The sequence below is a fragment of the Halichoerus grypus genome, chromosome 3 (assembly GCF_964656455.1).
Source record: "Halichoerus grypus chromosome 3, mHalGry1.hap1.1, whole genome shotgun sequence".
Lineage (NCBI taxonomy): Eukaryota > Metazoa > Chordata > Mammalia > Carnivora > Phocidae > Halichoerus > Halichoerus grypus.
Window position 1 is genome coordinate 144,891,332 of NC_135714.1, and position 24,024 is coordinate 144,915,355.

General features: G+C 33.7%; 1 protein-coding gene across 4 annotated transcripts in view; it reads right to left on the minus strand.

Moving 5' to 3' along the window:
• LOC118532776 (putative ATP-dependent RNA helicase DDX60) overlaps positions 1-24,024 on the minus strand; it is a 110,795-nt gene that overhangs the window by 57,557 nt on the left and 29,214 nt on the right. For all 4 annotated transcript variants that reach the window (XM_078069419.1, XM_078069418.1, XM_036087552.2 and 1 more), the window contains 12 exons: positions 23,142-23,283; positions 21,899-22,054; positions 18,469-18,574; positions 17,893-18,008; positions 16,455-16,615; positions 11,312-11,558; positions 9,576-9,742; positions 8,876-9,028; positions 7,264-7,413; positions 4,944-5,063; positions 3,672-3,767; positions 251-366 (listed from right to left, as the gene is read on the minus strand). In XM_078069419.1, coding sequence (XP_077925545.1) covers positions 251-366; positions 3,672-3,767; positions 4,944-5,063; positions 7,264-7,413; positions 8,876-9,028; positions 9,576-9,742; positions 11,312-11,558; positions 16,455-16,615; positions 17,893-18,008; positions 18,469-18,574; positions 21,899-22,054; positions 23,142-23,283 — 1,730 coding nt within the window. The remainder of the gene's footprint in view (positions 1-250; positions 367-3,671; positions 3,768-4,943; positions 5,064-7,263; positions 7,414-8,875; positions 9,029-9,575; positions 9,743-11,311; positions 11,559-16,454; positions 16,616-17,892; positions 18,009-18,468; positions 18,575-21,898; positions 22,055-23,141; positions 23,284-24,024) is intronic.

The following is a 24,024-nucleotide window of genomic DNA, read 5'->3' on the forward strand; positions in this document are numbered from 1 at the left end:
TTTTTGACATATGGAAGAAATTTTCCACTCAATAGCAGATCTGGCTGGGACAGTCCTTGATTTTCCTTTATTGAGTGTGGCCTTTCTCAGCACCTGCCAGGAGGTGCTCTAGATGCTCTGTTGCTTGAATAGCCAGAGATAAGTTAATAAACCCACCAGAAAGTTATGAAACTCTTCAGAACCTATAGAGAAAGTATAAAATTTAAAATAGAAAAGCATTTATCCAAACTGAACCGAACATAATGCCTACTCAGTGAGATGCTGAGGGTTACTTATGGTAGCTGAAAGAGCCAAAAAGGGACATCGGATCATGACAAGGAGATGCTCCCAGACTTCTGCTCCAATTTCTCCGCCAAGACAATGGACCTATTAAAAGAAAAAAATTTCTCCTTTAAAAAGATGATTTAAAAATAGCAAATGAAAATAAGACACAGAAGCTCAAATCACTATACATAGTTTCATGTTACCTTTAATTGACCATGCCAAGTTTATATAAATATCCACAAATCAGGTAATAGAAAATCCTGACACAAATTTTCTTCAATCTCCATAACCAATCCATCAATAACTCCTCTTTCTCTTACTTTCAAAAATTTCTTTCAAATCTATGCATTTCTTTCCATGTCTAATGCCACCCAAGCCACAATCTCATCTCAGCTACACTGCTGCAATATCCTCCCGACTACCACCTAGCTTCCCTCAGTGCCCCCTACGTTCTTCCAATCACAGCCAAAATGATATATCTAAAAGACAAACTAGATCAGTCCATGTCCCTAATTAAATTCCTTCAATATCTTCCTTTGCACATGGAACAGAATGTTAACTCCTTAACAGGGTGTACATTATACCTGGCATAACTTGGCCCCCTCTTGTCTCTCTAGCTTTGTATCAAGCCATTCTGTCCCATACTGCTCCCCCTCTGCTTAAGACATACTGGACTTCTCTGTGTTACTTAAACACACCTTTCCTACCTCAGAGCTTTCACATGTATCATTCCCTCTGCTTAACATGCTTTTCAGCTGACAGAGTTCAGGCTAATGTCACTCCGTTAGAAGGACTTTGCTGACTGCCCACTCCAGAGTTTCCTCCTACCGCTTTCCTGCCATTCTCAGTCATGCCAGCCTGCTCTTTCTCTTTACAGTATGTACCAGTGTGGGCGGGCACAGTCACATGTGTACTTGCTCGTATGCTTACTTGTTTAATTCTCTGGTTTTCAATTACTCTGTGGCCTTAGACCTGGGCATTCCTAGCACCAACAGTGCCTGGAATGGCAGAGGCACCCCTTAAATATTTGCTGAATTAATGAATGAATGTCTTTTAAATCAAATAAGGCAAATTGAACTCGATTCAGAGAAGATTCTCAAATGTAGTCTTCTTTAAACAGATTAAATTATGAAGCCTGGCAATTAGCTGGAAAGGACCATCTGAGCCAGAGGATTAAAATAATCTTTTCCACAGCCCATTTGGTTTTGGCCTGGTCAGTAGTATACAACTCTCCTGAATGCTTCATAAAAGCAAATAGTTCTTTTCTCTGGCCCTGCCAGAATAGGCATTAGCCTTCAAAATCCTTCAGCTTTACTTTATATCAAAGTGGGGAAATTAAGGTACCAATGTCATACCAGTCAGAGTTTTGAAATTAGAGTACAACTCAAGTTCTTGATTACAGAGAATTGTCGAATTTTTATTTTGAACAGGAATATTCAAGGCCTTCAAGATGCAATATATACAGAGTAACCAAAAATAAACACAAAAAATCAGTATCAAACAAATAAAATATATAGCCTGCTTAGTAGCTCCAAGTTTACAACAGGAATAATTAAGTTAAATACAAGCTTATCATCTTCTTCCACTTTAGGCTGGAAATTCTTTGGAGCAAAGGAATATATCCTTTTATAATACTTTAAATCTTTTTCAATAAATATCTTTGATAAAATATGATGATAAAATGTTATAAATATCATTTATAAATACTACAAAATAAAATATAATATATAAAATATGTATATTTTATATATCATACATAAAATTATATTATATATAACATATATAAATGAATATATAAATATACTAAATATTTCATAAATATATATTTTATATGCATTATATAAATATATAAATATAATATATATATGTATTATATAAATACATGCTATATATAAAGTACATATTATATAAATATATATTATATAAACTATATAATATATAATATACTATATAATACAAAAATAAAATATATAAATATAATAAATGTTTAATAGATATACATATAACATTTAATAAATATATTTATATATTTAATATATAATATATTAAACACATATTTTATATTATATATTTTTAAGTATATATTAAAATATATTTATAGGGGCGCCTGGGTGGCTCAGTTGTTAAGCATCTGTCTTCGGCTCAGGTCATGGTCCCAGGGTCCTGGGATCGAGCCCGCATCAGGCTCCCTGCTCAGTGGGAAGCCTGCTTCTCCCTCTCCCACTCCCCCTGCTTGTGTTCCCTCTCTCTCTGTGTTTCTATCTGTCAAATAAATAAATAAAATCTTAAAAAAATAAAAAATAAAATATATTTATAAAAATATAAAAGGATAAAATGTCATAACTATCATTTATAAATATTATAAAATTTTATAACATTTATAAGTATGACAAAAATGTTATATATATCTTCCATTTGTCCCTATAAATCTCCATTATTTTCCATCCTGCTCTCTTTGGCCAGGGAAACGGACTTACAGAGATTACTTTAAAGGGACTCCAATGCTCTCTGGTTCCCCTGGACTTAGCCAATGGAGAGCCTTCTCAAGGGATCAGGAGAAGGGAGGAGAATGAGAATGAGGTCTTTATTTCACTGGATCCCCCTTCCTGAAAGGTTACCTTGAACTAGTTATGTCCCTTAACTAAGATAAGTACTCACAATGTGGCTACCTTAATTAGAATCTTTTGCGTCTCGGTAACTGCTTCGCCTTGTCCCTTTAAGCATAAGGGTAAGTTACTAGCTCTGGATTACTGTACTAACCTTTATAGTTTCCCTCACACACACTTTTGGAAAACTCTCTTTTTTTTTTTTTAAGATTTTATTTATTTATTTATTTATGTGAGAGAGAGCGCTGTACATGAGAGGGGGTAGGGTCAGAAGAAGAGGCAGACTTCCTGCTGAGCAGGGAGTCCGATGCGGGACTCGATCCAGGGACTCCAGGATCATGACCTGAGCCGAAGGGAGTCGCTTAACCAACTTAGCCACCCAGGCGCCCTGGAAAACTCTCTTCTTAAATTGTGTTTTGACTGTGCCATTTGTTTTCTATTGTGTCGATGACTGATAAAATAACCCACATAACTGCTATCATTGTTAGAGACCAAAAAGCTTTGCTTTAGAGGTCAAAGATTGGATTTTGAAATCTCTACCAGGAAAACTCACACCCTGGTGGTTAACTCTGCCTTGCTACGCAGACCTCTACAGCATATACCGACATCCCCTATTGAGTCTCAACAGGAAAACGGAACCAAAAGACTGAGTATGATTCACTGAGGAAACCATTCAGAAGGAAGTACCCCCCACAACCTGAACTCTATACAAAGGGACAAATGTCTTGAAGCACCAAAAATCTTCATTATAGCACTTACGTACACTAGGAAATCAACCTAGAGAAATAATACCAAACCTACCTCATCAAATATAACATATCTGATCCTTTTCACCCATGTTTGGCGATGAGGAGCTAATAGCAGAATTTCAAAGCAGGCAGGCACTGTAATAAGTACCTAAAAATAACATTGTATAAACAAAAAGTTTGAGTACTTTACTATGTACAGACTTTGTTATAAGAATATGAAAGAGTTATAACTCCTGAATGTACCTGCTAATAATTATGATATAATATCACTTCTGAGAATATTTCATTAAAATTGTGATATATTAGGTTGAACCTTATGAAACTGTAATTCTTATGAGTCAAAATGGTAAAATATCAGATTTGAAGTTTAATTCTTATTTATAAACATCCAAAGTAATACAAATAGAAAGAGTTAATCATCACAGGTTTATTTCTTCAATCTGACCCTGAGATAGTTTTGTTTAAAAAATGTCTATTTAGGATCAACAACTATGGATGTGGGGAGAAGCAGAATTGTGTTGAGGGAGAAGCTATATTTCAAAAAAGGCCTGATGAAACCTTGGCCAACCTGGCTTAGAATTCTGGAGTGAATACTGGCTGTCAGAGCTATTCCACAGCAGGCATTTATAGCCCTGTGTTTATGTCCCAGCGTTTATACCCCTGCCTAGCTCAGCCACAGGACATGGACTGTGGAGGCAGACCTGGAGGAACTGACAGCTGGCATTTGTCTTGACCCCTCTCCCCACATCTGGGCAGCAAGTCCATCCTTGAAAGGCAATCTGGGTAACACATCTTCATGTCTGCTCTGCAATGTTCTAGAATCATCATTTCACTTTTTGTTCAGTCTTAATTATATATTTATGAATTTGTTAAGGAGGAAAACTATCTATGGCTTACTTAGCATCAGGTATTCTATCAATAATACATTTTTAAAATTATGATGAGTATCCTACTCATCAAGAAAAGTGACAGTATCTTAATTATCAAGAAAAAGTCATTCTGATTAGAAATTGGTGTTTGTTAATTTTTTATAGCATTGGGTTCTTCAGATCATTTTGAATCCATTTATAAACCAAAAGGATGCAATAAACTATTAGTGAAACCTGAAGTCAAAACGTAAGTGTCCTTAGAGAAAGATGAGTGCTATTTCTCAACTCTTTGGAATATTAACAATATTAAACTTTCTGTAAAGCCATTTCATCTTGTAAATTCAAAAAAATTATTTCTGTGAGGCTTTGTGAAGATGTTGAATTTCTATTGAAAGAGACATATATTAGTGCTATTGCATAATTTGGTAACAAATGCATTAATTAATATATCCTACCTGACAGTTTAGGGCATCGTGACGATAGTCCCTTGTAAAAACACCACATAGAGCTTCACCATTTGGCAGACTTTTGGTAAAACGGTTCTGAACAGTTGCTGCCACTTGATTAACAAGGGCCTGATTGACAAGGGAAGAAATTCAATAATCACATAATAAAACACAGATGAAACCTCAGAGAATGACAGAAACTGTCTAAAAATATGTACGGTTATAAGTGCAGAAAGCTTAACAGCCCCTTTCTTATACCCATCTACTCTAAATACACTAACATGCTCTCTTTGAGATATTTGACCTAAGTATGTGAACCTCATTGATAAACCTCAACTTAAAGTAAAATGGGGGAAAAAATGGCTTAATCAGAAGAAAAAAAAAAAACAGGAAATGTTGCTCACACATCAGAAAAAAAATAGCTGAATACCTGGATGACCAAGGCTTAGAAAGAAGCTGTGAGTCTACTATAGAAGGAAGATCAAGTGAAGGATTATCAGATAGATTTGTGGTTCTTATATTTGGGGACTTCCTTCAGACATCTGGAGTTTGAATATATACATGAGTACTTTGGATCAGGTGGGTAGCCTGGCTAGTGGAATCTGAGTATAGGGAAATCTATGAACATCTATTTCACACTTTATGCCCCCTCCCAAAAAAGATACATATAGATTAAAACATAAATTTTAAAACATAAGCATAAAGACACTAAAAAGTGAACACTTTCACATATCTGAGCACACACATGGAAACACAAAATGAAAATACTGATAGACCTGAGTACACAAAGATATGAACAAAATATTATCGTTAATATGACCCAATATAGTAGTAAAAAGATAAAATGACAAATAAAGGTATATTTGTTATGATATATAAGAAGTAATGTACTTAGTATACAAAACTCTGACAAATCAATGAAAAGACAATGCCACTACCCCCAAAGTAAAAGACAAATGGGCAAATGCATCCACAAGTAGTTCATGAATAAAAAAATGTCAGTGCCCAAAATCACATAAAGATACCCAAATGACTAGTGATCACAGAAAAGCAAATTTAAATATGAGATAGAAGTTTTCTCCTATCAGTATGGCAAAAACATTTTAAGTGATAATAGAAATGTTAGAGAAGATAAGAGAATATACACTGTCATATCTTTTAAAAGAGTAATTTGGCAAAATCTACTGTGTTGTTACTAAAATTCCACTTCTGGCCAGGTTAATTTTTTTTATATATACTACTAATTTCCTGCAATGAGCACATATTAATGGCCATGAAAAACAAAAAAAGCTACAATAAAAAATAAAGTGCTCATTTCAATTAATCATATTGATCAATCTGGTTCTAAGGCTGACCACAAGTCACTAAACTTTTTCTAGAAGCTAAAATGGAGTCTGAATTCATTTTAATTTATAGAATTAAAGTTATCTCAACTAAATTTGCCTTTCCTAAGAGTAATCACATTACAAGCAAAGAGTTATGAGTGAGGATATGGAAACTTCTACTTTCTGTAAGTCAAACTTTCTCCTTAATGACAAAGATCATACTTTCTGTTTTTAAGTTCAACATTAAGCAGTAATAGACATAAAAGAAACATGGCAAAACAGCCTAGCTTGAGAAACAGGCCTGTCACGAATGCCCAGCAGCAGATCAGATAAATCCCATAAACTCTGCAAAAGCAGTATTAGATTCCTAAGTGACCAACATGGCTCAGCAAAGTCTGAATGCTTCTCTCAATGTAAGCATAATGCTGAATGACAAAATCACAAGACCAGGCTTTTTCCTCACAATGGTTCTCAGAAAAGTGTTATGTTGGCCTCTGAAACTGGAAGGAGAAAATACAGGTCACAAAATAAAGTGAAAGCTATGGAAACAGAGAACAGATTGATGGGTGCCAGAGGTAGGGGTTGGAGGCAGTGGGTGAAATAGGTGAAGGTGGACAAAAGGTACAAACTTCCAGTTATAATATAAATAAGTAGTAGATATGTAATGTACAGCATGGCAACTATAGTTAACAATACTGCATTGCGTATTTGAAAGTTGCTAAGAGTATAGATCTTAAAAGTTCTCATCATAAGAAAAAAAGTTTGTAGCTATATGAGGTGATGGATGTTAACTAAACTTATTATGGCAATAATTTCACAATATATACATCTATCAAATTATGTGTGGTACACCTTAATTAATACAATGTTATATGCCAGTTATAGATCAATAAAACTGGAAAATAAATAAATAATAAAATAAATTCACTTGCATGGCTACATGTATTATTTTAAAAGAGGAGGTTTAGGAATGAAAGAGAAAGTTTGAGTCACTTGAGGGCTACCTTTGTTGGTGCAACATACACAACCACCCCTTCACTGCTCTCCTTCAGCACCTTCTCCATGCAATAGTAGGAAGCATAGGTTTTGCCTGAGGACGTTGGGGCGACAATCACTGCTGACTCATTATTATCCACAACATCAAGGAGCTCTCGCTGCAGGGTTCAGAGCACCATTTGAGTTAATAATATGAACAGCGTGTTATCAAAACAAATCTATTAATACACTTCTAATATAATTTTCTGAACTTCAAATGGAATGATGGGGAGTTAAAAACACTGATGAAACACATAGGAAAATCTGAAGAACTCATGGCATTCTCTCAGAAGACAGAATTGCTATGCTTTTGACCATCTGGAGGTGAGTTTGTGTGTGAAAAATGGAAAATGAGCCTGAATAAAATATCTTTTCATTGGGAAGATTTCTTTTTTCCTAAGTATTTGTCATTGATTAAGTCCAGCCCTTCTCCAAAATGGAAAGTGAGCCTGAATAAAATATCTTGTCATTGGGAAGGTTTCTTTTTTTCTAAGTATTTGTCATTAAGTACAGTGCTTCTCCAAAGGCTTTGAGAAATTAAGTTCTAAGAAGTAGCCAATGGTGAAATGGTAGCTAAGGAGAAAAAAAATCAATCATTCATAATTTTACTACTTACCTTTTACTTTATATACAGAAGAATGTCAGGTACCTACTTTGAAGGGCATGAAAAACTTCATCCCTTCAGTTTATGCTTTTAATCATCAAAATGATGACTAATCAAAGAATCATAAATTTCTATGATGGGCAGAAGATGGAAAAACATCCCCAAACCTCAGTCTGCACACTCTTAATCTAGGTCCACTCTGAGCCACACCTCAAAATAAAGTGGACATCAGAAGAATTGAAATGTGTGTAGAATTAATAGAGAGCACTTGGCTGCTTTGTGTCCTGCACTTAAGTAAGGAACTGATCCTCCCGTTCCTGAAAAGGAGGCAGGAATTTTTAAAGATATTCCACTATCATCAATATAAGAAAGATAAAGTCATATTCTGAATTGGAAGTCTAGTAGATTGAACCTATGAAATTGTACTTTTGTAGGTAAACATATTCAATTTATCAGCGATTTTATATGGTTCAATCTACGCAGAAACACACCATTTTATTCCAAATTTTATATCCATCAATTTTACATTTATTTATAGAAGAATGCCTACGATGGTGACAGGTGTAGCATGTAAATATCTAAACAATTGCTATATTGTTTAGACTACCAAAATTGCTCTGGGCACATTTACATATAAAATCCTACTGACACAGGGAAAACATGGAGGTTGCTCCACAATGATACAACTGGATGACCCAAACATAACTTTAAAAATATATATATGTGAATTCATCAAAGTACCTCCAAGGAGATGGTCTATTTATAAAAAATGAACAAAATGAAAATTTCACTTTCTTTAAATGGAAAAGAATTTCCATTTTGTCATTTCCAATGATAAAATAATTTTAAATGACATGACTTAATATTAAGTTCATGCCAAATATAATATGTAAAGCCACAATAATGAGAAGCTCCTGAGATCACATTTAATCATAAAATACAAATAAAATAAAATTTTTGTTTCATTCAATTATTACCTGCCATGTGTCAGGAATAAAATCCTGAACCCTGGGATCTGGATCTTTTCTCTCATCTCGTATCAAATAATGGCCCATGTATTGTAGTTGAAACCGAACTGGCCCAATGCCAATTGAGTATTTATCTGTTTTCTTCATGTCATCTCTTGCAACCTACATTATTTGAAAAGTCCATTTGGAAAGTGATTTTAAACTACATTTTTAGATAATTAAAATATATATTACTGAGTACTTTTTATGAGAAAAGGATTTTACCACCTTTTCAATTTTGTAATATTTATTAAAGAAGTTCTTTACCATCTAAATCATTATCTTAACTGTGAGTATATTGATAGACATCAAGATTTTCAAATATCCATTATGGTATCTGTAGCTACAATCTAATACATTTAAAAACAGCTGAACAATCACAACATAGCTTTTAAATTGTTTGCTAGAATTAAACACAGTATTAATTTTAAGGGTCTGCAGAAATTATCTGGCATTTAACCTGTTTGTTCAGACAAGCATTTGTATCAGTTTTCTAATTCTAGATTATTTCAAGTTTGGGCAGCTGAATTACTAGTAATGACTTTGAACGTAGGAGTAAATATTGTCAGTTGAAAAAAAGAAAAAATCTAGAAGAGGTGACTGTATTTGCAAGACACTTTATGTACACCCCATAATTATTCTATTAAAATGGAGCTATTCTGAAAATTACCTGGGTTGGATATAAAGAACTTGCCAATTCATCAAATCCTAAATACTTCAGGCATCTGGCTATGAGTTGCTGATCTGCCTCCTGCAAAAGTTCTGGGTATTTTTCCATCAAGGAATGGATCCTTTTCATCATTTGAACAGCTATATTTAAATCTTTTGTGGTTTCACCTTGGCAAATAATAAACAATATAATTTTTATAAAGACCATGAAAAATAATGTTAGATTACCCAAGATTAATCATCCAGACCAGCAATCTGACCTAATTAAATTCACTATCTTATTTAACATTAATAAAGGTTTTAGAATACAGAGGACTAGGTAAAATATAATTAAAGTGCAACTATACCCACTTCATCATTTCCATGGATAACTGGAAAGTAGCTGTGCAAATAATGGAGACAAAGAAAAGCCTTATAGTTCATGATAGAAATAAGATTGTTAGAGCTCAAGGTTGTATAAGTGTTCTGGGGAACAACAAATCTTTTCTCCACCTATTATTTTCATGCCTCCTCTACTATGGTCAAAGAAAAATATTTAGATGACTTTAAATATCTGGTTAAAATCTCTGCAAAATTTATTGAGTCCTACTGTTGACAATAGATAACTATTTGGTGTAATCATTGGAGGTTGCCAGTTCAATCAGTTTATTACAACTGCCAAATACAGACTTTGCTAATTCTTCTTCATTTCTGTATAGTTATATACATTCTTTTTATTCCTCCTCACTGCTAATCTTTCCATACTTGCCATGTTAGGGCTGTTTTTAATTCCAACTTTCTTCCAATAAACCTATATTTTAGCTATCTAAAAAATATTACCAAACACCCACTGAATGCTATAAGAGGCGACAAAAAAAATTTAATGTAGAATTCTTCCCCTCAGGAGAGTAAGCCACTTAATTCTGATCTTTCTTAGTAGCAGTCAACTGCAAATTCTGATACAACATCTTGTTTGGGGAGAAATATATAAGCCAAATCTTATGCTTCTCACTGTGACAGAATCCACAGTGAAAGGCTGACTGCTTTAGAGCAGATTGAAGTAAACAGAATGAGAGTGGGGAGGGGGGAGAAAAGAAGAACCTGGTGACCATGTGTTAAATGGATTTCAAGTGTGGGGATGCTCGAGACAGACAGATCAACTAGGTTTACTAGGAAGAATTGTCAGTTTGGAGCTCTTATGGCACATGATCATTTCACCTGTTATCAATTTACATATCTCTACCCAGGTTTATTTCCCCTTATCTTCGTCTTCCTGTCTCTTCTTTTTTATCCTACTATGTGTTATAGAAATTGCAAAGTAGAGCACACGGGAGCCACAGCAACATTTACAAGAACTCAACATGGTCAGCGAACATAATCTTTAGTTTTACCCAGAAAGAAAATGTTTGCACTTCAGATCTCAAAAATGAGTGACAGATTCTCCCAGAGTGCCTCACCGGCTTTGCTGGTTCCCTTGACTATGCCCACAATTTTATAAGTAGTTATCCTTAAGCCTATCTTTGACTGATTTGATTTGAATTTGCTTAAGAATGTGCTGTATATTTGCTATTTTGAGATTTCATTGCTCACCAATAAAAGAAGTAATCCTTAGAGGAATTTTGTAAGGATAAAATCACATAATGCATCTAAGGCTTCTAACACAAACTTCCAGTTAATAAATGACAGTTATCATCATTACATCCTTTTATTAATTCTCCAATTCATCAAAACAAAAAATACAGAATCACACAACTTTACCTCTGCAATGTTCTTTCCATGCTTTCAAGCAGGCAGTTAAGGCTACCATTTCAGCTCGAAATTTCACTGAGTTACTTTTACATGATTTCAAAAACTCTTCCAGGTTCTTTATTCCAGAGTTTAAGTTTTCTTTCATTTCCTCCTCGATAGAAAATGACAGAACACTCCATTTTTTCTCCTCTTTCTCTTCTTCCTTAGCAAATAACCTCTTTTTATTCTCTCTAGTAATTATTTCAGCCTTGGTCTCCTGCCCAAAAAGGGGGGGGGGGAAGCATATCATAAAACAAGTTGGAAATATTCCAAGATTAAATTTCATATATGAGACAATATTTTTAAGTGTATATTGGTTATTTTGACCATCATCCCATTCTTGAATAGGAACAATTTTTAGGTTCAGTATTTATTTCTTAAAATTAAAGCCTCTGTTAATTGAAAACTTATTACAATTAAATTTAATCACTATAAAGCCTCCGCAGATAATTTTGTAGATTTCTGAGTTGTATAGATTATAAATCAAAGAGTAAATTAATAAAATTGGAAACATCAGGCCACTGTTTTCTCATGTCTCCTGCATTGGTTCTTGCTGCTCTCTCTAGAATGGATTTTCCTCTTCCATTCTTCCATGGTCACCTCCCTGTCTCCTACTTGTCCTTCAAAATATTTCTTCCATGAAGCCTTTCCTAACTCCCAAGCCTAACTCATATATTCCTTCTCTGCCAGGGCATCTCTCTATCAAAGTACTCATTACACATACTGTAGTTATGATTTTACTTGTCATACCTCCGATCTAGATTAACTTCCTTGAAACAGGAATATGCTATAGTTGTCTGTATGTCTCAAGCACAAAACATTTAGCTTATAATATTTGATAAGTGAATGAGGAAAAGTGAAAGCAGATGAAGGAAAGGAGTGGATAGAAAGGAACAACATAAATACAACTGATTTGCTTTATCTAGATAAGCTTTTCCAATTGACTTAAACTCAATATGGACCCTCTTTACTATACTTTTACCAATCTGATTTATTAATCTGCAAAAACAAATTAAAGAATTGTATTCACAAGAGAATTCTATAAACCTTCCACTATTCCGGTTAGTCATGAAATTAATATATAAATTTTGTCTACAATGAAGTCAATATTAGTTGTCTGCACTTTCTCAGTACTTAATTCTAATCAACATTATTTGAGGTTTCCCAATGTTTTAATCTGCCAAATGTACTGTTCTAGGTTAACTCAGCATGGTTCTTTCTCAATAAGACAAGGGTGACCTTGGCGCTTTGCCATGCACAATGCTTATTATATCCTGAATATGCAGACTTATTAAACGATTGCTAGAAGAGCACATTTATATAGTGCTGAGAGTGTTTAACTCTAATGAGATAATTTATTTAATTTCTAATAATGTAAAAGAAAAAATGGGATTTTTTCAGTCTTCATACCTTATACTATGTAATGAGAATTTTTGCTGCAAACTTTCTATTTTATAACATCCCCCTTGAAAAAAAAAATAGAAACTTCTTTGTAGCCCTAAATGAAAATGGAAAAGTTGTAATTGGATGATTTCACCAACAATAAAATTGACTATGAAAATAAAAAGGAGGTTGTCACTACAAGGAGAAAAACAATGACCACCTACCTGGGCTCAGAAAGGCTGCTTTTTAGCTACTAAAGCAAAAGTGCCCATTTCTGCTTGGACTTTTTAAAAAATGTCAGCTTTACTGAGTTATTATGGAAAAATATAATTGTAAAATATTTAAAGTGCACATCATGGTGATTTGATATATGAATACATGTAGTTGAATTTCCCCCATTGGGTTAAGTAACCCATCCATTACCTCACACATTTATCTTCTTGGGGGGAGAAAACATTTAAAATCTACTCAATTAGCAAATTTCAATGATGCATTAGAGTGTTATCAACTACAGTCACTATATTTTACATTAGCTTCTCAGACACTATTCATAGCTGGAAGTTTGTACCTTTTTACCAACCTCTACCTATTGCCCCTACCCACCCAGTCTGTGGAAACCATTTTTCTACCCTCTGCTTCTATGAATTTGACTTTTTTTTAATTCCACATGTAAGTGATAACATGCAGTATTTATCTTTGTCTGGTTTACTTCACTCAGCATTGCCAGGTTATCCATGTTGTCACAAATGGCAGGAATTCCTTCTTATGGATAGATAATATTCCATTGTATATGTATATATCATATCATCTTTATTCATTCATCCATTGATAAATGTTTACACTGTTTCCCTATCTTGGCTATTATAAATAATGCTGCCATGAACATGTGAGTGCAGATAATCTCTTCCATAGCCTATTTTCATTTCCTTTGATAAATACCGAGAAGTGGATTGCTAGCTCCTATGGTAGTTCTATTTTTAATTTTTTGAGTAATCTCCATATTGTTTTCATAGTAGCTGCACATTTACATTTCCACACACAGTACATAAGGGTTCCCTTTTCTCCAAATCCTTGCCAACACTTGTTACGTCCTGTCTTTTTCATGACAGCCATTCTGACAGGTCTGAGATAATATCTCATTGTGGTTTTGACTTGTATTGCCCTGATGACTGATGATGTTGAGTACCTTTCCATGTACCTGTTGGCCATTCATATATCTTCTTTGAAAAAAATTCTATTCAGTACTCAGTCCATTTTTAAAATCAGATTGTTTGGTTTTGGGGGGTTTTTTGCTATTAAGTGATATGACTTATTTAAATATTTTAGATATTAATCCCTTATCAGTGTATGATTTGCAAATATCTTCTCCCATAGAGTAGACTGCTTTTTCATTTCATTGATGGTTTCCTTTGCTGTATGGAAGCTTTTTAGTTTGACGTAGTCTCACTTATTTATTTTTGCTTTTGTTAGCTTTGCTTTTGATGTCAAATCCAAAAAAAAAAAAAAATTTCATAGCTAAGACCAATGCCAAGGTACTTACCCCTGTTTTCTTCTAGGAGTTCTGTGGTTTCAGGTCTTTTATTCAAGTCTTTATTTTGAGTTGATTTTTGTGTATGCTGTAAGGTAGGGTCTAGTTTCATTCTTTTGCAGGTGGCTGTCCAATTTTCCCAACACCATTTATTAAACTGTCTTTCCCCCCCATTGCATATTCTTGCCTTTTTCTTGAATTAAGTGTATATGTGTGTTTCTGGGCTCTTTATTCTGTTCCATTGATCTGTATATCTGTTTTTGTGCCAGTACCATACTGTTTTGATTACTACAGCTTTGTAGTATATCTTGAAATCTGAGATTACGATACTTCCAGTTTTGTTCATCTTTTTCAAGATTGCTTCGGCTATTCAGGGTATTTTGTGGTTCCATACAAATTTTAGGATTATTTGTTCTAGTTCTGTGAAAAATGTTGTTGGTAGTTTGATAGGGATTGCATTAAGATTGTAGATTGCTTTGGGTAGCATGGACATTTTGAGAATAATAATTCTTCCAATCCATGAGCACAGAATATCTTTCCATTTTTTTGTGTCACCTTCAATTTCTTTCATTGATGTTTTATAGTTTTCACAGTACAGGTCTTTCACCTCATTGGTAAAATTTATTTCTAGGTATTTTGATGCAATTGTAAATAGAATTGTTATCTTAATTTCTCTTTCTGCCAGTGTGTTATTTGTGGATAGAAGCACAACAGATTTCTGTACATTAATTTTATATCCTGCAACTTTACTGAATTCATTTATTAGTTCTAACATTTTTTTGGTGAAGTCTTTAGAGTTTTTTTATATATAATGTCATGTCAACAGCGAATAGTGAAAGTTTTACTACTTCCTTACCAATTTGGAGGCCTTGTATTTCTTTTTCTTGCCTAATTGCTCTGACTAGGGCTTCCAGTACCATTTTGAATATCAGTGGGCATCCTTGTCTTATTCCTGATCTTAGAGAAAATGCTTTCAGATTTTCACCTTTATCATTATATAATAACTTTCCTTATCTCTTAATACAGTCTTTGCCTTAAACTCTATTTTCTCTAATATAAATATAGCTACCCCTGCATTTTTTGGCTTCCATTTGCATGGAATATCTTTTTCCATCCCTTTACTTTCAGTCTGTGTGTGTCCTTAAAGCTGAATAAAGCTGAAGTGAGTCTCTTTTAGACAGCATATAGTAGGGTATTTTATTATTATTATTATTATTATTATTATTATTCACTCATCCCCTCTATGTCTTTTGATTGGAGAATTTAGTCCATTTACATTTAATTTAATTATTAATAAGTATTGACTTACTATGGCCATTAATTTTTTTCTGACTGATTTACAATTCCTTTGTTCTTCTCTTTTTCTCCTCCTTTGTGATTTGATAGCTTTCTGTAGTGGTATGCTTAGATTCCTTTTGCTGCTTTTAAAGTATGCAAATCAGTCTCTTTTAGGGAAAGACTGGGAATAAGCATTTCAGTCTGCTGCCTCTGTGCCCTGGGGGGGATAGTCAGGCTATAGTCTTGTGGGTCCTGTGGATGCAAGCTTTGTTGGCATTCAAAGCTAGATGTTATGAGGGGCCCTTTCTTCAGGTGGACCTCAAAAGTTGGGGTGCCAAACCAAAAATCTGGTCCCAATCCTTTCCTCCTGAGAGGAAAACTGAGGCTTGTGAGTTTTCTCCCAATTGTATGTCTCTGCACCAGGGATGGGGTTTATAGGGAGTGTATGTCTCAGCCTCGTCTACCTGTTTCATTGTGGGATTTTTCTCATTTGTCCAATGTATAGGAGTTATTTCTCCAGTTTCTGGATTGCTTTCAGAGAGAATTTTTCTGTATTTATCTGTAAATTCTGTATGTCTATGGGAGAAGATGAGTTCAGGAACCTCCTATATTGCCATCTTAAACCAGAATTCAAAAGAACTATATTTTTAATTTTATTTCAACATTTCTAAATCTAAGCCTTTAGTAACCTATTGTCTTATATTCTTTTTCAAATATATATACATTTTATTATGTATACAGGACCATATATAACCTTGTATATGGAGGTTAGACTTTCTTACCAAGTAAATAAAATAATCTAAGTGATCATATATAAAAAGAAAAAGCATAGCATGGAAAGAAACTACCAGAGGAATTGAACAAATACAACTTAAGAAAAGTCAATAAACAGTTTTAAAATTTGATAGAATTAATAGAACCTACATGTGCCTTTTTGTTCTTGGGTGCAATGAACTTATCCTTTGGCTTGACAGCTTGAGTTACAACAACTTTTGGAGAGACTGATTCTAATGATTTCCCATAAAATCGTTGAAAAACATGATACTTCTGCACAGACCTAAGATAATGAGGATCTCTAGATTTTTCTGAAAAAGAAAGACTTAAAATGTAAAACTACTATATTTTTTTCAACAGCATTCTCATTAATTCTTCATACCATCCCACCCACACATGTACTTTTTAGTTTGAAATAGTAATTTAGTAATTTAGATTTACCTTTGTTAAAGAGGGAATCAAGTCAGGCAAATTCTTGTCTATGGAGTAATTTCCTACCTTATTTAAAAGATGGAAGTGACAAAACACTCTTTCACTGCCTACCTCCTAAAGCAAATATCAGGATGCTATAAAGAATAACAGATTCTGCGTATTACCTCTGTTATTTGCCCTATGAATGAGTTTAAGAAGATAGAGGCAAAATCAAGAAGATATCCATCTTGGATATCCTGGCTTCTGGCACTGCTTGACAGAAAAATCCTTACTCTAAACCATAACCACAGAGCCAAGAGCTTGGCAGCTAAAAAACACTTTCACTATGGAAAAATCCAAAGACATAGGAAATCCCAACAATCAAGGTATGATTTACTTCCATACCCAAAGAAAACTACAATTAAGGGGATAATTAAGCTGGTTGATTTTTCTATGTCTGTATCTACATATATCAAATTAAACCATTTTGAGGGATATTAATGGTTAATCTAAAAGATCCCCTCACATCTTGCAGGATCTTAGTAGCTGTTTATGTAAGCAGGCTGATAAGTATGAGCGAGCTTACTATGCACACTCCTAGATTCTTCTGAAAGTAAGTTTTGTCAACTTGAAGAAGGGTGGAGGTGAGATAGGGGTAGACAAATATGGATGAAGACAAAGGATTAACTAAGGAGACAAGATCCCTAAATCAATCTCTGTTGATCTACTTTTAGTGGTTTCATGGGCCTCCTTTTGCAGTTCCAACCATCCTGAGAATGAAGGTATATAAAATACTGGCACTTGTTACACGTCATCAACTGGGTAGTGTGAAAGTAGCTGAAATTACTTGAAAGACTATTGCCTCAGTATTATGAACTTCAAGGAATACACAAATATCTTAAACTACACATCATATTTATTTAAAACAGTTTCATATTTTGTGGTGACAAATGCAGTATTGGTGCACTTCCTAGGACATCAGCATTTGTGCTCCTATGACTCAGTAAACAGAGTGGGACTTTTTCATTACCATCTTTACTGACATACATCTAAATATCTTGTAGACTATTATTATTCAAGAAATATAACTTGTGGCTCATGATATGATAACTTTTTATTACAAAATAAAAAGAATGAAATTGATTTTAATTTATTTCACCAGAGTCACATAACTCACCATTAAATTGACACTTCGTCCTGTCATAATCATCACTAAGGGGTCTGTGAGAATGCCAATGCACAAGTTCATCAAATTCCTTTTGTTTAACTAGTGAAGTTACAATAGGATCATCACTATGAGACAAAAAGAAACATATGCATATTTTAAATTTCATGCCTCTAAATAGAACACAGCACAGATTTCATTTTTTTAATATTTTAAAAAATCATAGCCACCTTTCCTCTTTCTATAATATGATGTGGGTGTTAGAATCCAAAAAGCAGTTTATTAGGTGCTTAAGAACGCAGAATCTATCCCACATCTCTAACAGTCCCATCAACATCAACAAATATTCATTAATTAAGCCACTAATTAACAACAACCAGCTGGAGTAATTTTACTCTAAGATTAAAACTATGTTGATTTTAACCTAGTTAAGATCAAAGACATTGATAAATTTGTTATTAAACTCATTATTTGTTACAAACACATATTGCACCTAATATACTCCATTTAATTTGTTGCATTTCATAGAATCTTTAATGAGTAAGTCATCCATTCCACCCATTTACTGAGACATTTTTGGTCTTATACCTCTTTAAGAAAGGCAAATCTGTCAAAAGGTCACCAACAAACTTATCAACCACTTCACATGACATTGAAATAAATCCCAAATTAGGAATGTTTTCCTTGGCGGTATCTGTAAACAAGTAAAAAAAAAATTAAGACAGTGTCAAATGTGAAACTTTCACATAGAAACATTACACATCATGTTCTAAAACCTTATATTAAAAAACATTTTTCATTGATTTTAATTACATTTATCAATTCCAGACCTTCCCATAAAGCTATTGCCCACATTAAAACATTTTGGAACATAGCAGAGTATGAAGAAATAGGCAGCATTTAGGGATGTTGGTAGGTAGGTAGAAAAATAACTGTTTCCTATTTTTAAATGTTTATTTCCTTCATTGTCCCTTATTACAAGGAATTTGAATATGGAACTCTCACTCAGAGACCTCCTACATAAATACTTTTATGGAAATGAAATGTTAAAAAAGTAGGGGAAAATATATAGATAATAATGAAATAATTTGATATCATTACAGTATTTTCTTACATCCTCTTTGATATTATATATATGTATACATATATATGTATCTGCACATATACACATACATGTGATAGATACAATACATATCACACATATATCCTATATATAATAGTGGCTAATGAATGCCTTTTTATTTATATCTGGTTCATAATTCTAGGTAAGCTGCCATTGCTCTGCCCATTATCCCCTTGGTGTTCACTGTTCCTGTGTTTGCCTGACACCTTCTTACTGCAGGTCTCTGCAACTCTCTGCCTGAGCACTTTTCTTCTTATAGCCATGTGAAGAAGGCCAGAAGTGCTAAGGATTCAATGCCCCAGAGATAGCCTCAGCCAAAAGTATGACAGGAGTTGCAGGTTAAATGCCCCATCTATCCTGCTCTTCAGGTAAGACATCTCTGAGGTGGTTTGTACAACATTCTAAGATTCCCAGTAAAATCTACCTGTAGTTGCCCACAGTGGAAACCTACTCATTAACATGTCCTACATTGGTTTTATTCTCTTCCTGATCTTACCTAACCACTCCCTTATTTGATCTTCAAACCCCTTATTTGATCTTCCTCAAGAGTCTTTGTCTGGTAGAACTTATCTGGACATAAGAGTATATATATTCTTCCCCATATTCTGAAAAATATATCGATACATCCCAAATTCCCATTAGATTTCCTTCTCACGTTCCTTAGGGGGATATTTTATTCTTCCTCAAATTCATCAAATGGAAATATCTTCCATGATACTATGATGATGGATAAATCAGTTTTTGTATTTCTTTTCTTAAGATTTTATTTTTATTTATTTATTTGTCAGAGAGAGAGAGAGAGAGAGAGAGCACAAGCAGGGGGGGAGCAGCAGGCAGAGGGAGAAGCAGACTCCCTGCTGAGCAAGGAGCCTGATGTGGGACTCAATCCCAGGACCCTGGGATCATGACCTGAGCTGAAGGCAGACGCTTAACCAACTGAACCACCCAGGAGTCCCAGTTTTTGTATTTCTAAAAATGTTTATATTACTTCTTCATTCTTAAATATTTTAAGAAACATATAATTTCACTATATTGATTTCTATCATTGTTATAGAGGAAGTCTATTATAGACTAATTTTTGTTCCTTTCTAGGTAATTTGTTAAGATACTCATTTTCTATATTCTATAATTATACTATATTGTATCCAGTGTGTGTATTTATCTGTGAGTGTGTATGTTCATATGTTTCATTTATCCCACTTGGGATTCATCATATATCCTAAATGTGCAAATTCTTGTCTTTCCTCAATCCAGGCAAATACCCAGCCATGATCTCTTCAAATATTGTCTAACCCACATTGGCTCATTCTTTCCTTCTGAATCTCCAAATGAATAGAAGGTTAGACTTCTTCATTATATCTTGTTTTTTGACATATCTTTTATATTGCTTCAGCTCTTATTTCTTTTGTTTGTTTTTTTAGTTTTTTTTGCAGATTTATTGAGATATAATTGACACATAAGCTTAAGGTGTATAACATGGTTATACATCTCATCTCTACTTTTAAGTGTAATTCTTTTGATGAATTTCTAGTTCACACATTCTCTTTAGCAATATCCAATCAGCTTTTTAACCTATCCATTGGCAATATTTTCATTGCTACAACTTTGATTACTTTAAAATATGAATGGTGTTTTATAGAATTTTGTAATTTTCTCATGTTTCAAATTTCATATTTTATTTCTTTGAGCATTTTAAATACACATATAGTATATTCTACTTTTGATAATTACAAAATATGAAGTTCTAGCTCTATAGCTTACAGTTTCTCTTAGATTATTTCCTCTACTTCTTTATAAATTCATATTTGTACTCGTATTTGGCAGAATATGAGTAAAACCTGTATCTTGTAAAACCAGGGTTTATGATATTTTTAATTTTTTTTTTAAAGATTTTATTTATTTTTTTGACAGAGAAAGACACAGTCAGAGAGGGAACACAAGCAGGGGGCGTGGGAGAGGGAGAAGCAGGCTTCCCGCGGAGCAAGGAGCCCGATGCGGGACTCGATCCCAGGACCCCGGGATCATGACCTGAGCCGAAGGCAGACGCCTAACCGACTGAGCCACTCAGGCGCCCCGATATTTTTAATTTTTATTTATTTATTTGTCAGAGAGAAAAAGAGAGAGCACAAGCAGGGGGAGTGGCAGGCAGGGGGAGAAGCAGGCTCCCTGCTGAGCAAGGAGCCCAATGTGGGACTCAATCCCAGGACCCTGGGATCATGACCTGAGCTGAAGGCAGACGCTTAACTGACTGAGTCACCCAGGCGTTCCCAGGGTTTATGATGTTTTTCCTCTACAAAGAATGTACTAGATTCTTCTGATCACTTGAAGCTAATTTTCTGGCTTAGAGTTGTCTTGACACTACTAAGAATAACTGAAACCCCAGATTCTTGGGAGGATGGGCCTATAATTGGAAATCATCAGAGTAATTCATTTTGTATTAGCCAGAGATCCATCTCTCCCTTTATTTTTGGCTCCTGGAATTGCACTTCTATTGTTTTGAGCTTAGCTATGATAATACAAAAAGATGTTTGGTGTGTCTTACCAGCATTTCAATTGTTTCCCAAAAGAGATTTTTCCCCTAACCTATACTGCCATATTGATAGAAATTGATAGAAACAGAAGTCACATATATCTGGCTTTTTTTTTTAATTGGCAACAACATTAGCTACAAGCAAAACATATAACTCTTCAAAATTATAGTCATAGCATATTATCCCAATGATATAGCAAAAGGTAATCTTATTTTTATTTATTATTATTTATTTATTATTATTTATTATTTAAATGCATAGTGCCAGAAAATTATTTAGATATACAGCATTTAATTAGTAGTGTTTTCAAAAAAATTTCCAGAGATCTGAACTGTTATTTCAAATTAATTTAGAGATTTATTACCTTTGATTGGTGATGGATTCTTTTCAAGAAAAGAAAGTTTTGTTGTTCTCAGAGGAAATGGCTTTCCAACAGCAAACTTTCTGACCAACTTTGACACAGTATTCCAGAGATGTTCATAATCTTTCATAATGACATCTCCCAAATTCAAATGTAGGCCTATATAATAGTTAAAAGTACTAAATATTAAAAGTCATTCCTATATATACAGAAGCATGCACTTTGACTACATTCATAGAGTTCTGAAATATTTGTCAAAGAGTGAAATTTTCAGTGAGTTCCACTCTGCACCTAAATGAATAAATTACAGCTATCATAACAGTATAATAGATTATGAATATCTATTTTATAAAGTAAAAAAAAGGTTATGACACATATAACTTTACAACCAATAAAACTGAATATAACTTATTTTTCAGAGATAAGAAAATTTGTAGAGAGTTGCTAAATTTATATGTAGCTAACTCATTCCAATATTTGCAATGTGTAGGAACCAAATTCTAGAGGTCAAAGAAGCTTCAAGAATACTCAATGAGTTATGGCTCTCTTAAAACATGTTTTTTTCCTTTGAGTATTAAGAAACAGCAGAAAATTTATTCTAACAAAATAATTCAAAGAAAGAAAAACAAATTACATATAACATATAAATCAGCTTTGTCTTTGGAAAAAAATTAAAATTTCCTAAATATCTCATAGTAGTGGGATGATTACCTTGATTAGAGTAAATATTTTTAAAAATGTAATGCATATATATATATTTTTAATATTTTTATTTATTTATTTGAGAGAGAGAATGAGAGAGAGAGAGCATGAGAGGGGGGAGGGTCAGAGGGAGAAGCAGACTCCCTGCCGAGCAGGGAGCCCAATGTGGGACTCGATCCCGGGACTCCAGGATCATGACCTGAGCCGAAGGCAGTTGCTTAAACAACTGAGCCACCCAGGCGTCCCAAGTAATGCATATATTTAAATGAAAATTTCAACTATTAAAATTATCTAGAAATGCCAAATACTCAAACACATATTTTTTGAGAATACTTGAGTATACTAAGTTAAAAATGTTTTAAAATATAACACTCACTCTGACTGCAACTAAATAAAACTTATATACATGTATAAACAAAGATTGAAAGGAAAATAATTGCTATGTTATATGTTGGACATAAAAAAATGATTTTGAAGTTTTAAAGACTGTATAATGTTTATCTCTGGATGAAAGTACAATTATTATAATATACTAAGGTGGTACCTTCAACATTTTCATTTTCATAGTAAAAAGCAATATTCTTCAACAAAAGTTCATCACTTAAGTCCGAAAGGTGAATTAAATTCAGATTCCAAAACTCACAAATGTTTATATTACTTAGGATGAAATATTCACACCACTTTTTCTGAAAATTAGATATAAAACCAAGTCATTGACAATTGTTATATTAACAATAAACTATAATACAACTTCAAATGCATCAATAAACCAATGAAAGGCAAGTTGGCAAGGCTATTCCAATTCTTATTAATGTAAGTCCTTTCAGGCTGGATAATGATGAATGCTTTATATCGTAAAAGGTTAGATCATAAAATAAAACCAAACTGGCCAAAAAATTAATTCAGCATAATTCTTTATTCTGAATCATAGAAATCTGTGTTTGACTCAATACAATTTTTTTCTCACACAAATTCACAGATGTAGTCCCAATGCTACAGAAATACTTTTGTTTTCAAATGTGCCTCTGTTCTTTACTGAGGTTTTAATGTTTTCCGAGTCTACTTTCAGGTCAAAAGAGGATTTAAGAAATAGTATTTGATTGTTTAGGGGTCTAGAAGATGCTGAATCCTTCAAACTCAAAGATTCCCTTCCACCTACATTGGTGTGCACCTGCTGAATTTATAATAGTGAGGCTACCTTCATGCCTAACACAGAATGTCTTCATGCCTAACACAGACAGAATGTCTTCACTGGCCACACTTAGTTCAGAGTTGAGTAGACATGAGTAAACAACCTTAGCGAGTGAGAGCTTAGTCATCTTTTCAGTCAATGATAGTGTTTGGGGAATTAAGTTCAGTGGGGGGAAACCGAGGCTTCTCTGCTCCACACTCCCTCAATGATAAAACCAAATGCTTTCCAAATGTGA